General features: G+C 51.4%; 1 protein-coding gene across 1 annotated transcript; it reads left to right on the top strand.

The window, feature by feature from the left end:
• The first annotated feature begins 1,005 nt into the window (after window positions 1-1,005).
• On the top strand, window positions 1,006-4,520 carry LOC132330713 (maestro heat-like repeat-containing protein family member 6). The gene is made up of 10 exons (XM_059853408.1): window positions 1,006-1,439; window positions 1,522-1,659; window positions 1,937-2,051; window positions 2,179-2,316; window positions 2,517-2,693; window positions 2,821-2,976; window positions 3,125-3,226; window positions 3,444-3,546; window positions 3,805-3,861; window positions 4,153-4,520. Exons 1-10 carry the CDS (start codon window positions 1,276-1,278, stop codon window positions 4,365-4,367), a joined length of 1,365 nt encoding a protein of 454 aa, XP_059709391.1. The 5' UTR covers window positions 1,006-1,275; the 3' UTR covers window positions 4,368-4,520.
• The last annotated feature ends 9,656 nt before the right edge of the window (window positions 4,521-14,176 follow it).

Genomic DNA, 14,176 nt, shown 5'->3' on the forward strand with positions numbered 1-14,176 from the left:
CGGAGGCTCCTGCGCCTGCCCCGCAGACAGACCCGCGGCACCGCCACCGAGGGCACGGCCCAGCCCGACTCCGGGCCCGAGGAGCTGCGGGCAGAGGCTGCTGCCAGCACAGCGGCCTCGGAGCCGGCAGCGGCCTCTGAGCAGGCAACGGCCGAGGGCAGGGTGGAGGCCGACATGGCCCTGCCCGAGGGCATGGCCCCCTCAGACCCCCAGGCTCAGGGCATGCCAGTGACCGAGGCCATGCCCACCCTGACCGAGACTCCTGCACCAGCTCTGGAGATTTTCCAGAATGCTGCTGTTTCTCCACAGCAGGTAAGCAGCCTGGGGCCAGGGCTGAAGGCTTCCCAGGATCACGTGGCCTCTCAAGCTACGTCCGCTGGGCCCTCTCAGCCTTTGAGGCCATCACAGTGGGGTGGGAAGGCAAGCACTTCTTGGGGGAAGCTGGCCACGTTGCTCCCTTGCACAGCACTCCAAGTCTTCCCCATGCCGCCTCCTCCAGGTGCTGGCCACGGTCAGGGACATCCTGGAGAGGCTCGCGTCCTGTGCCACTGTGGACGCCGGGCTTCAAATGGCCATTCTGAGCCTGGCTGAGGAACATCCTGCCCAGGTGGTGATGAGCCTCCTGCGCTGTGCCCCAACATGTGACAGGTACGGGGCACAAGTGCCTTGAGAGCGCGGTGCTCAGCGGCCCGTAGGGCCCCTCGCCCTGTACAGCCTGTCCCGCGGGGTCTGCCAGACAGGCGGAGAGCTGTGGGAGCCTCGGGCCCCTCTGTTTGCAGAGCCTGCTGCCATGCTCCCTGCCGGCCCCTCAGGGCACCGGGGCTCTGTCCCCCGGCCCCAGCATGGGGCACGGTGCTGACGCGCACCTCTGGTCCCACAGAGCCACCGCGCTGATGTGGAGAGCCATCGGCACGTCGGAAGTGGCTGTGGAGGAGGTGCTTCCGGCGCTGCTCTCCGCCCTGGAGGAGGAGCCACCGTACGGCGGCTTCTACTGCTGCGGGGACAACGAGGCCGTCTTTGGCCTGGCTGTGAGTTTCTGGAGCTGGCCTTTGCTCGCCCTCCAGGTCGCCTCTCCAGCAGCTCTCCGTGCTCTCCCCAGCCTGCAGCTCCCTGCCCGGCCTGAAAGCTGGCCTAGGGGCAGGCTCAGGGGCAGCAGGCCGGGTGCAGCCCTGCGTCTCCCCTCGGGCCCTGCCTCATGGACACCCTGGCACTGAGCGCTGCCTCGGGCTGCTTTGTCTCTTGCAGGCAACCCTGGTGCTGTGGAGGATTGCCCCCATGTCCGAGTGGCATTTTGCAATTCTCCTTCACTCTCCCCAACTCTTCGTGGCTCTGCTCCTGCAAATTGTCACCATCACAGAGCAGACGGCAGAGGACGCGGAGACCCGGAGCTTCTGGAGAGCGTGCCAGGAGGAACACGGCCTTCCCGGCAACCCCAGCAGGTGCCAGTCGCCCCATCCTTCCCACGCCCTCGTGGCCAGGGCCAGCGCTCCCAGCGTGACCTGGCCTTTGCTCGGCACACAGCTTTGCAGCGCAGACCATGAAGGCTCTGCTCTCCACACTGGGCTTTGACAAAAAGCTGATGGCTCTGGAGGACAAGCGGGTCTGGCAGAAGCTGCTCTGTGCCGACACCCAGCACTATGCAGCGGCTCTGCTGGCCAGGTGAGATGCCCTACTCCTGCCACCACCGCCAGCATTTGTGCCCTGTGCCCGCAGTGCCCCACACGGTCCCCGGGCTTGTAAGCGAGAGGGCCTTGTCACCGAGGGAGGGCCGAGCAGACTGGAAAAGGCTGGCAGAGGAGGATGCCCAGGAGCAGCCGCCTCCCAAGGGGCCCATGTGCCCTTGCAGAGTGCTGGGGAACGGTCAGACCTCAGCAAGTCACTCCCGGGAGGGGTTTGCCCGCTGGCTCAGGGCCTTGGTGCCTTTTTCCCCTGCCAGGGAGATGCGCCGTGCCTTGGCCCCCTTGTGTCCCTTCATGGCCTCGCACCTGCTCGGCCTGCTCATCGGGAAGCAGCCACGCTGCCCTCTGCCTGCCCTGGCTTTCTTTGTGGAGGTGAGCCTGATGGCCAGCGCTGCCATCCCTCGGCCCTCTCGTAGCTGCAGCCGCCTGGGCCCGGCCCTGTGCGGCTCCGGGCTCCGGCCGGCCGGCTCCCCTGACACTGCCCTCCGGTGCCTGTCAGCTCCTGCCGTGCCTGGACTTGAGCAAAGACGGTCCCAGGGCCCTGCTGGTGCTGTCCAGGCAGCTGCCCAGTGAGTGCAGGGACAGGCTGCGCCTGGCGCTCCGAGGCCTCGTGGTGCTCAGCAAGGAGCCCTCGCTGGTGAGAAGGGGGCAGCGGCTGAAGCCCCGCTGGCAGCGTGGGGCCGCGCAAGGCCGACCTCTGGGCCTGGCCGGCCTTTGGCAGCAGAGGCAGCTGCTCCCAGCTCTCCTGCCTCCCGCTTCAGCTGCCCCAGTGGCCCAAGCAGCTGGCGGTGCTGCGGCCGTTCACGGCTTCACAGCACAGCCTCGTCTCGCACACAGGGCAGAGGAATACGCGGCCTGTATCCACACCTGGTGCAGCAGCTGGCCGATCCGGACGCAGAGATGGTCGGCATGACCCTCTGTGTGCTGACGTGTGTGCTCCAGGACAAAGACCTCGTGCTACCCAGCGTCACCGCCCTGAAGCTGGCTGAGCCTCTCCTGCCCCACTTTGAGAACGTAAGGCTCTGTGCCCCCCGCCAAGGGCACTGGACGCTGCCTGGAAACTTTGTGCTCTGTGCAGTTTTGGGCTTTGCCCCTATGGGCCTGGAGTAGTTGGTGCTTAGGACTTTTGCTCTGCTTCCAGGACAACAGCCACGTGCAGCGGCTCTCCATTGAGCTCTTCTGCATGGTGATGGACCTGGTAGTGGAAGAGGAGGAAACTCCTCTGACGACAATCGTGAGCCAGAGCCTGCTCCCTCTATTCTTGCGCTGCCACGATGAGAACCCACACGTGGCCAAGGTGAGGTTTTGTGTGATTGCTGGCAGGGAGCTCGGCTGCCTCCTGCCCCGGCGCCTGGCGGGCTCCAGCCGCGCCTGGCCGTGGCACAGGGACACGGCTCCCGTGCCCCAGCCTGAGGTGCCACCTGCGGCTCTCTGCCGCTCTCCAGGCCTCTGGCGAAGCCCTGCTTTGTGCGGCACGCTTCCTGAAGAGGAGGGACCTCGAGGAGCTGCTGATGAAGAAGCAGCGGATGAAGTTCGCCGAGCGCCTGGTAAGGAGAGCCCGGGAGCCCGAGCCCTGCCCCCGGTGCTCGGTGCGGGGGGCCGGCAGCGGCGGCCCTGCCCAGCGCCGCGCCCGGGCCCGCTGGCCTGCGCCCCTCACGCTGCTCCCTGCCCCGGGCCGGCTCGGCCGGCGCTGGGCGCAGGGAGCGCCCGGCCGAGGGGCAGAGCTCGCCCGCGCCGAGCCTTCCCTGCCGGTGCTCCCCGCAGCTGCTGCAGGACGAGAGCCGAGCGGCCGAGCACCTGCGCTGGGCCCTGCCGTACCTGCAGAGCCCGCAGCGGCCCGTGCGACGGGCGGCCGTCAGGATCATGGGTGAGCCGCGAGCCCGCCGCCCCTCCCTGCCCCCGGCCCGGCTGCTGCCCCGGCCGTGGGAGCCGCGCCCCGGCCGCCTGGGCCCCGCCCGCCCTCGGCGCTGCCGCCGCCCGCCCGCAGCCGTGCCCTCGGGCAACAGCGTGCGGCAGGGGCCGGCAGGAGCCCCGCCCGGCCAGGAGGGCGTGCGGCCACAGGGCCGGCAGCGCCCGTGTCGGGCAGCCGTGCCGCCTGGGGCAGACACGGGCTCTGTCTTGCCAGGGCTGGCCGGAGTGCTCGTGACGGGGCAGAAGGAGGAGCTCCAGGTCCTCACTGAGGGTGAGTCAGGGCGGCCGCGTGGCAGCGAGCACCACTGCGGGAGGCTGCACATCCCGGCCCCGGCGCTGCGGAGGGCTCTGCTCCCTCTGCGGATGGGGGTGGCAGAGACAGAGCCCGGAGAGCTGTCAGGGACACGTGGGGGATCCGTGGCCAGCACCTTCTGGCCGAAGCCCTTGTCTCCTTCTCCCTCCTGGCCATGGCAAGAGCCGGCTGGCATGGCCCTGGCAGGAGGCTTTCCCTGGATTCCCTCCATCTGGCCACTGACCATGCCTCTGTTCCTCTCGCTTCCAGCTCTTCAAGCCCTGAGAGGAGATGAGAGGCCATCCTGCATGAGCATTGTGCTTCAGCTCGCGTTCGAAAGAAGATCTGCAGGACTCGGTTCGTCTGCTGGATCAGATGTTCCGGCCTCCTTCGGGGATTGCCAGTTCCCGGTGAAGATGGGAGCACCTGCAGAGCAGGATGAACCAGCTGGAGCTCCAGGCACAGCTCTTGCTGCTCAGAGCTGAGCCTGTGGGAAGCTCCAGGAGCTCCTGCCACCTCTCTCCCTGTTGGCAGCTCCCTCCCTGCAGCCCTCAGGCCCTGCCCATCCCCTTCTTTACCTCCAAGCTCACCCCTTCCCTTGGCTTTCCCTTAATAAACAGTTTGAGTTTTTCACTTGACCCGCGACTCCGTGGAGCCGAAGCGGCGCAATGCCTGAGCCCGGGGACGCGCAGGGCCCTGCTGCCGTTCTCCTCCGTGCTGCCTTCTGTGCAGGGGCAGAGAGGAACAAGGGCAGCTCCGGCTGCAAAGGTCCCTGTCCTGCTGCTCCAGCTGCACAGCACCGTGGGGGGAGTTAAAGGTCGTGCTGAGCACGCTGAAGGGGACAAGGACCCTGGCTTTTAGAAGAGCCAACTTGAGGATGCTCTGAACCCTGCCCTGAGGGATTCCATGGCAAGCATCCACCGAGGCCAAAAGAGCTTGCGATGCCAGAAGGTTTCACAAAGAGCTTCCTGAAAGCACAGCAATGCTCCATCCCTACACAGGGACAGGAAGAGGGCAGAACCAGAGACCAGCGTGGCCTAGCACTGAGCTTTGGGTGTGCCTAAAAGCAAATGGAGCAGCAGCAGCAGCAGCAGCAGGGAGTGGCTGAGACTCGGGGGCGCGACCGTCCCAGTGGCCGCAGCTCTGTCAGGCAGTGCCTGCACTGGGTGCGGTTCCGGCGGCTCCGCTCTCCCCACAAGGGAGCAATCGCAGCCCCTGCTGCCTCAGAGCCAGTCAGAAAGCCAAGCAAGCGAGACCAGAGGCAGGGGACCCTTCCCATCTCTCTGGGGCACGGCTGCAAAGCAGCTGCTGCGTCTTGCTGCGCCTGTGTTTGGGGTGTGCTGAGCCCAGAGGCGGCCAGCTTGTGCTCTGCTGTGCCAAGAGCGTTCTGGGTGGGCAGGAGAAGGGCTGCGGGCACAGTGGGACAGGGGCTGACCAGAGCCTCCTGGGGGAAGAGGGCTCTGCTCCCTGGCTGGGAAGAGCCTGGTTTTGCTGCCCTGAGCGCGGGCAGGAGCTCAGGCACCTGAGGAGGCAGCGGGCAGCTCTTGCTTATAGGGGGCCTGGGGCTGCGCACCGCAAGGGACACAGGGAAACAGACTCGGGGCGAGGAAGATGAGCTCCAGCTGGAGTGCCTGTGCTGCCAGAGGCAGAAGTAATTCAGCCTTGCCAGGCTTTCTTAGGTGTGTGTTGGTGTGTCCCGGGACATGGAGGCATTTGGAGAAATGCCTTTGCAAGAGAGGGGCTTGCTTCTCAAGCAAAGCTCTTTCCCCGGAGCCCCCAGTGAGGTAGTGAGCTGTGTGCCTTTGGCTCCCTGCGCTCCTTTCCATCCTTGAGGCCACTTGCACTTGGCAGAGGGGTGTGGGAATGGAGAAGGCTGTGAAGAAGTGTGAACTCTGCTCTCTTGTTTCAGAGTGTGATTTTATACCGTCTCTTATGGTGCAGCTGCTCTTCTCTTCTACTGTGTTGATTATCCTTGTCAATACATTTTTTAATTTGCTCTGCCATTCTTCACATAAAAAAGCTTTCCTTTTTTTTGATTTACCTTTGCAAATTTTGATATGTATTTTCTGGTAGTTGAAGTTATCCCATTTTATCTCTGTTATTTCTGAAAATGTCAGATTTACACTCTAAATATTCCAGGATTTCTGTGTAACAGAAAGATGAGGAAACCATGATACAGCCCAATATATAATACCTTTTGTGGGCATGAAAGCCTTTATGTATTTAGAAAAGTGTGCCTTCGTCCAGCAATATTACAAATTGACATATTCCTGGCCTGTATGTTCTTGCTTTGATGTAGCAATATTTGGTTTTTGAACTACACAACAATTTTTTCACTTAGGTGTTTGAAAGTTTTCAGAAATGCAAGTATAAAATGCTCTCTAGGCCTCAAACATATGTGAGACTGATTTTGCAATAAACTGTCTTTATAAATGCCTCTTCAATCCACCCAGTCTTTCTGCGTCCTGAAAAAAAGTGGTTTTTTTTTACTGGTTTTCAGATCAGAAATGGAAAAATATAATACAGACCATAAACAAATCTACATGTAGGTACCATGCTTGTATCTGTTTGTGTCTCCTTTGTCTTTAGCTGCATCATCTACAATAAGAGGCATCAGATACATTTTTTGATGGTCTTCCATAATGTTTATATTGCTCATCAGGGACCTTCATGGGTAATTTGCCTTCCTCCCCGTTTTATCCTTGGCGTTTGGGAGTTGCTTAGGTGCAGTTCTGTGTCTTGTGGCAACAAATGTCATTTTAAAGGTGTGGGTAGAGCAGAAGCTGAGCTGGTGGAAGAGAAACATTAACATCTTGAGTGAGTGTCCTGTGTGAAAAATGCAGACACTCAAGGGCACAGGCTTCTAGCAGTTTGAAGTGTGCTTGGCCAGTCATCCTGGGCAGCTGAGACTACATTTTTTGAAGCTTTTTGCTCTGTTCATGTTTATCACCGAAGTGGGCAGGGGGCGTATCTTGGTGGAGGTGAAGATGGGTAAACATCTCCTGAATTACTTCACAATAAAAATTTTAGTGAAGAATTTAGAGAGAAATCTCTGTTAGGCATGTGAGCTTATTGGAAAAGAACGGAACCCAGTCCTATTTGTAGGGAAATGTTGTCAATAGAGAACGCTAATGAGAGTGCTTTGAACAATACTTACAGATCTGGCAGGTCTCTGAGCAGAGGAGGATCGCGGGGAGAAGTGGCCTGAGCAGTTTCTGCTATACGGGCAGCAGGGGGTAAAAAGCCCTTTCATTGATCTCAGACCTAAGACAAAGGAACTGCAAAAATTCAGAGATGCCAGCCTGAGGATCCCCCCTGTAGTGCCAGGTTTCCAGAAGACACATGACATGCCCAGCTACCAGAGCAGCAGAAGCTGCCATGTGCTGGGAAAGGCAGCCAGCTGCCCTCCAGCCCCTGCCAGAGCCGGGGCAGCGACTGCCCCACTGCACAGGGACACCAAATGGGCCTGGCCAAGGCAGGGAGCTGAGTCACCCCAGCTGTTACTCAGGTGATTTTAATTATCATCACTTTTCACTACTGAGACACGCTCTCAGGTTGGGCATGACCCCTTTAAATGGATGTAGGTGGGTGTTACCAGGATCCCATGAAAGGAGAGTAGGGGCAGCTGTGGCTGGTGCTCTGGGATGAATGCTCTGGTACCGGCTTTTGTCGCTGTGGTGGGGTTTCCTTTGCTCCTTGAGGAGGTGGAGAAGTTGTGGAAGAGTGCAGAGCCAGCATTACCTGAGGGGAAATGCACTTTGGTGCCTGGCTCAGGCCCACGCTGTGCTGGTGTGGCTGGAGGAGCAGTGGTACAGGGTGGGCTCAGCAGAACGGAGCTGTGACTGCTGCCAGCCTTGGCTGTGTTGGAAAGCAGAAGGCAGGAACACCAGTCATCTGTTGTGTTTGACTTCATTGTTTTTTGAGGTTGTAGTAAATACTGAGCATGAGCTGGGATGCAGATTGTAATTGTGTGTCTTTCCAAAGAGAGATATGGATACTATTAACCTGTGCCTTGTTTATTTTTTATAGCTCACTAATTTAGTGCAGTGGTTTTATAGTGCATTTTTATTGTTGCATTGTCTGAATGTAGTGGGAGAACATCCATGTTGGGGTTTTTTGCTTTTGTTTTTTCTAATAATAAAACCACTCTCTTCAGCCTGGTGAAGATTGAATCTGCTTCTGTCCTTGTATACAACTTTGGGCTTGTTTACATAGCTTCCCCCTCCCTTTTCTGGCCAGGTTTTCTCACCTTTTTTACTCAACACTGCAGCTTTTACTGCAGTGTTCAGTAAAAAAGCAACCAACATTTGAAAGGCTGAACCTCAACATAACTGTGACCCTCAATCAATATATTCTTCTTCCAGTTTCTCAAAATCCTTGTCCTGGGCACTCAGTGTGGCCTTTTCCCTCGAAGCTCTATGGCTGACTTCAGTGCTTATGGTGTAAAAGCCAATCCCTGAGCTATTTTCAACTCTCTGCCCAGATGCAGACTGCTGGAAGGGAGGTAAGGCTGGTACTGGAGACCTGGTAGCTTGTCTGGGAAGCAAATCTTGTTGAAATAATGATAATGTGGACAAGGCATGTGAGTCAGGGTGGTGAGATCGAATGTGGAAGTACTTTCAGTTTCCCTTCAGCACATTACAATTAAAGGGTATAGATAGTGTCTTCTTATTTCTGTCTCTTAATCCTCAATCCTTGCCACACTCCTTCAACAGCTTTTGCATTGTCATCTTCCATATTTTCTCCCTCTCTTCTTCTTTCTGTGACTTTCTATGCAGGACAGATAACCTGTCATACATACACTGTCAGCTTGCTCGGTGACCCAAGTAGCGACAATGATGGTGTGGAACTTGTCCATGCACAGTTGGCAGAGGTGTGATTCTGTGTGCCCTCTGCAGGCAAGCCTGCTTCCCAAACCTTCAGTCAGACTTGGAAAGAAGGCTTGTCACCAATCCTTCCTTGTGGTTTATGCATTGATGAAACAACACTTCCATCTCAGCCTGCTTAAGCCACTGCAGAACTGGAGTTGTGGCTTTGGCAGCAGGTGTGCTGGTAGGGGTCTTACAGCTCCATAAAGATGTGCCTCTCTTCTAGGACAGATTTCTGTGGTTTTGTGCAATAAAAACTATGCCTTAAACTGCTCCAGTGCAAGCCATGCACTCGTGTAGATGTGTTTTCAGACATAGATATTTATCTATATGCCGAGTGAGTGGCCTCCTGGGGAGCAGGGACAAACGTGGAAGGACACTGGGCTAATAAAACATCATCTTCAACAAAAACCCTGTCTTCCCTTCACAGAGAAGGATATAAACTTTTTCTTGATTGGCCTAAAGGGAATAAACAATGTCCTGATGTATTTTTTTAGTAGTCTGAAGTTATTTAGCTAAGTTGTGAATTTTTTTTGGCGGGGAGGAGGGTCAGGTCTGTATTTCAGAGCTGTTCTCCCAGCAGTCAGGGACCTGCACAGCTGCTGTGGGTGGGGCAGGTGCTCAGGTAATTACCAACAGGTTCTTGGTAATTACCAACAGCGAGGTGAGAAGTTGCCTGGTGCCTGGCTGTGAGGGCTTGAGGACTGTGGTGAGAGAAGGAAGAGGGAGCAGAGTGGAAAATATTACTTACACAAGTAGGTGTAGGGGTGTAGGTGGGATTTAACTGGTTTAGGTACTGCATTTCATGGGCTTGATCACAATTTATGAAGAATTGAACATTTAACTATGAGGTAGGACTTTTCAGTTACTACTCTAAATGCTGCATTTACTAACATGTAATGTAGTTTCTTTGTATTTTGCTCAGAAACTGTCTCAAAAATATTGAAGTCCAATTATAGGACTTCATAAACACAAGTTAATATCTTTTTGTTAAAAACAGAAGCCAAAAGGGCCAACAGATCTTGCATTCAGTAACGTACACATTGTAAAAGAAGTGGCTCTCTCCTGTTCCTAGCTTGTCTCTTCAGGCTAGAAGATATTTCTGGGAGCATTTCCTTGCTGCTCCTATATCTCTAGCCCCTTGGAATCTGATGATAATATTATATTTTTCCAGGGTTAGGCTTAATACTTTCTCTAGGCTCTTTCATTTTGTAATTTGCACCTGTCACTTTGGGGGGTGGTGGGGGGGTGGGGCTCATAAGGTTTTTTTTTTCTTGTAGGCCTCTCAAATTGCACTCCATTCATTGTACTTAGCTGCAAAATCCTAAATCACACTAACAGGGTGCCTGAAATGGACACTGGTAGAGAGTAAAAGAAAATGCCTGATCCAGATGCTATCAACTATTTTTAGTTCCTGACAGTCTAGTATTGCTCTTACCTGAAGACTATTCGTGTTTCTTTCTTTTTTTTTTGCAGTTCTCAGTTCTGTGATGACTGAGAAACAGAAATACAAAGTAAGGGTATCCAGAGTAGATGGACTTTATGAGAATTAGGGGGCAATTTGGCCATACACTGATCTGTGTGATTGCTCTCCTCTGTGGAAGATTGTAGTGGTGTGATTGCAATCATTTCTGCTGGTCAGTGTTTTTAGTGTTAACATAGCTACCCAGGGAGCCAGCCAGGTTTTATGACTGTCTTTGGAACTGAAAGAAAAGGGGAGGAAAATATGTCTGTGGTATTTTAGGATAGCAGATCCACATGCTATTGGTGGCATGTAGCAGCTAGATTTCACACCTAGTAACTACTTGTGGGGCAGGCTTAACTGTGCTAGCTGTGAGAACTGCTTCTGTAGAAAGGTGATTTCTCTTAATGCTGTGTTAATTCTTACTCTAAAATGAAAAAAAAAAACCCAACAACTTCCTACTTGCTTCCAGTTGTTGATATAAGTGTTTGTTCTTGAATGTTTTAGTTCTTCAGTCAAGATATCCAGAAGTTACAAGAGCTGTATGCAGGCAAGGGTGGGTTTGGATGGTGGTCTGGGACAGAGAGTATTCTTCTCTGCAGTTAAAACTGGCCAAGCTTAAGCTTTTTAATTGACAGGCATTTTTACCTGGAAAAAAACACAGTTTAGAGGTTTAATCTTGAAATCCCCATAGTACATAATGTAAACCTATAGCATATTTCTACAAGCTCACTTGGGCAACTGGTTGCAATTAGGTGTTGCCTCCTGAGGTGTGTCAAGTTGTGTGTCTTAAAGAAGAGAAATAGGAATTTACAAGAGAGGAAACAGAACTCCAGAGCTTTTCACTACACCAGGTCCTGTACTGGAGTGGCTGCTGTGAAAAATACAGCCAGGACCATGAACTTAGCAGGCTGGAGAAACTGCTGTATTTGTATGATGAGGAGATGGTGTGCATGTGTCTCCATGGCTTAGTGCCCTTTGTGAGCTTCTTACTTGAGCTAGAATTTGTGGAGTGTTTAAAGAAACTTCTTTTTTGGTTTTTTTTTTTATGTCCTATTAAGAGAAATGAGTTGTTGAAGTCCCTGAAATGTTCTGTTTTCATCCTTGTGCAAGATAGTGAGGAATACACTCTCTTCATCCCTTAGGTAATTATTTGCTTTATTATTGCACTGCAGTGAGATAGGATTAATGTAGGTTACAAGTAGTAACAGAATATGAAATAAGGCAACAATAAGCACAAGAGCAAAAGATAAAAATAGTCTCAGGAATTAACCTAGTAGTTTGAGAATTCTATGAATATGTAAAATGCTTGCAACTATGCTTGAATCTATTTTTCTTTCTGATAAAGGATGTGTTTTGTATTTTGTGTTTTTGTCAAGTATTTTGCATCCAGGATTCATCTGGGATGTAAGAACTTGAAGAATTTCAAGTGTGCAGCTTCAGGAATGAAATAATAAACTTTTGACTTAAGTTGTCAACCTGAATAAACTATTAACTGCCCCACAGCAATTACAAGTTACAGCTAATAATGGTGCAATAAAAACACAATTGCCTTCCCCCCCTTAGCATTTCCTCCCTGGTCCTGTACAATTTTTTGTTCTTCCTTGTTCCCTAGTTTGCTTTCCAAACCATTCCATGTCCTCAATAGATCCTGGGAACTGTCTCATGATTAGATTTGAATAATCAATTTTGAATGTAGGAGATTAAATGAAGAATCACACATTGTGAGCTTGGGCTTCTGGGTTGAAAGCTCTAGATGATTCAAGTAGACATAATTGACTGTTCAGCCTGGTCTGGCAGGCTCCAGTTTCTGAAAGGTGGGCAGGTGAAGCCTCTGTGTTTGCACAGAAAGGCAAGTTATGGGATGGCTAGGAACTGGCTCTGGCCACCTTGTGTCCCAGGTGTCATCTTTAACAGTTGTTTTCCTCTTCTATTATTAGTAACCAGGCCAATGGGCCAGTCACCTTTAGTGTTTGGGGGTTTTTGCTTGTTTGGGTTTTTTAATTTAATTTTTAAAAATTATCTTAGTGTTTGTTTTTGCTTCTCTTTGTTTGTTTTAGTTTTGGCCAGCTGCACAGGCAGGGGGCTGTGACTGCACTGTAGTATCCCCAGCTGCTGCCAAGCTCTGCCTTGTGGGACCTTGGCCATACATAAATGCTGCTGCCTATTGAAAGAAATGTTAACATGAACAGAAAATGATGACAAATGTGAGCCAGATACATTGTCATGTGCAAGTGTTTATGCAGAGTCAAGTATAATGGTGATTTAGGCACGTGTGAGGAGACATTTTCTACTTCTGCTCTGTGAAACATTTGGGATTAAACTGATTTAAATAAATTAGGGCAAATGCAGTCTGGGATGATGTTGTATTGAAAGGCCTAGAATGTGTTCTGAAGCAGATATTGTGATGCTGACTGATAATTCCAGGAGAATTTTCTCGGTTAAGCACTTCTCTGAATCTTGGTTATATCTGATAAGCAGGGAAATTGTGTCCCTAAATATAACCAAACTATATTAACAAGAGGATTAGAATGATTTGATGTAGAAACTTTTCTCACTAAACTCTTAAAGAAGATTATGTTTGTTTAATCTTATAATTTAAGTGCAATGGAAATTTGGAAGAGCTGAAATTGCCATTCATTTATTTAAATAGCTTACTTTGGGACAGAATGCATTATCAGAGAGGCATAATATTGAAACTACTTCTAAAAGTCTGAATTTCCTATGTAGCATGGTCAAAGTATGATTTCTAATCTCTAACTTTGCAAAACACTCTGGATTGATCTGTTCAATTAGATGCATCACTAAATTCTTTCCTGTACTTATAAGTGCTTCCTCATTGACAGAAGGCTGGGGTGTGGGGGAAGAGAAGGTCTTCAGTGACTTTTCCTTACACAGGGGTTGCTTTCTGTGTTGGATTTTTCTCCCAATGATAAACTGATTTACAAGTAAGCATGAGCAGATACCAGAAACTGAGACCTAGAAAGTTTCACAGTTTAGGGCCATCTCTGTCAATCTCACTGTTTCAAAGAGATCACTTCATTCAAAGCACTGATATATTTCATTGTTAGTCAAACTTTGAGCTCTGTTCTGTTTGTTTTGTACATAAATGTCATTTTCATTGCTGTAAATGCTCAGTTGTTTGTAGCTGTTACTCCTTTCACTGTTAATTTCAGTTCATGTGTCTCCATTAGAACTGACTGCTGCACTGAGAACTTCTTGGTTTATTGAAAGGGTGCTTTACAACATCAGTCCAGGTGCTCCTAGGGCATGAGGAGCCTCCCTGACTGGAGTACATGGCCAGTTTGGGAAAGAGGGTCACTGTGAAATCCAAACTGAGGGGAGCAAAGTGGGGCTTGCACAAAGCTGCCCACAGAGGTCAGTGAGGTATCTCTGAAATACTTCACTGGGTGGGGGTTGGCAGCTCTGGAAACTGTATTGATGGACTGCTCAGACCACAGACTAAGCAAATGGGAACTCCTACTCAGTTTGGCCATCCTGTCCATTATGGGGAAAATTTAGATTTTAAATTCTGTTCTCATGCTGTGTTTGGTTGTATCAGTCCTGGCATTTTGGACTTAGGTCTATCCATTATTTAAATCAAGAGACACTGTGGAAGTATAAGGCAGTTACATTCCTACTGCCTGTTTCTTTGTCTTAATCTTGTTTCCTTCCTCAAGCATATCTTTATGAAATCTAGTAAAAGTAATTCTTTTATTTAATTCAAGCAAAGCCCCAATGGTTTTTGCTGTACACACTCCTTTGTGCTCAAGAACCTGTGAGGTAGCATTTGTACAATGATCTAACTTCAACTTTTCTGCCTTTTAAAGAGTAAAGATAGACTGGAATATTTTCTGGGGAAGGGGGGAACAAGTTAAGAACATAATTTAGAATAAATTGAGGCTCATGTTCACTTAGGCATCCTAATACACTTCCATACTTGAGCAAGTCAGAGTTGTTGTAC

This window comes from Haemorhous mexicanus, chromosome 8 (genome assembly GCF_027477595.1).
Source record: "Haemorhous mexicanus isolate bHaeMex1 chromosome 8, bHaeMex1.pri, whole genome shotgun sequence".
Taxonomy (NCBI): domain Eukaryota; kingdom Metazoa; phylum Chordata; class Aves; order Passeriformes; family Fringillidae; genus Haemorhous; species Haemorhous mexicanus.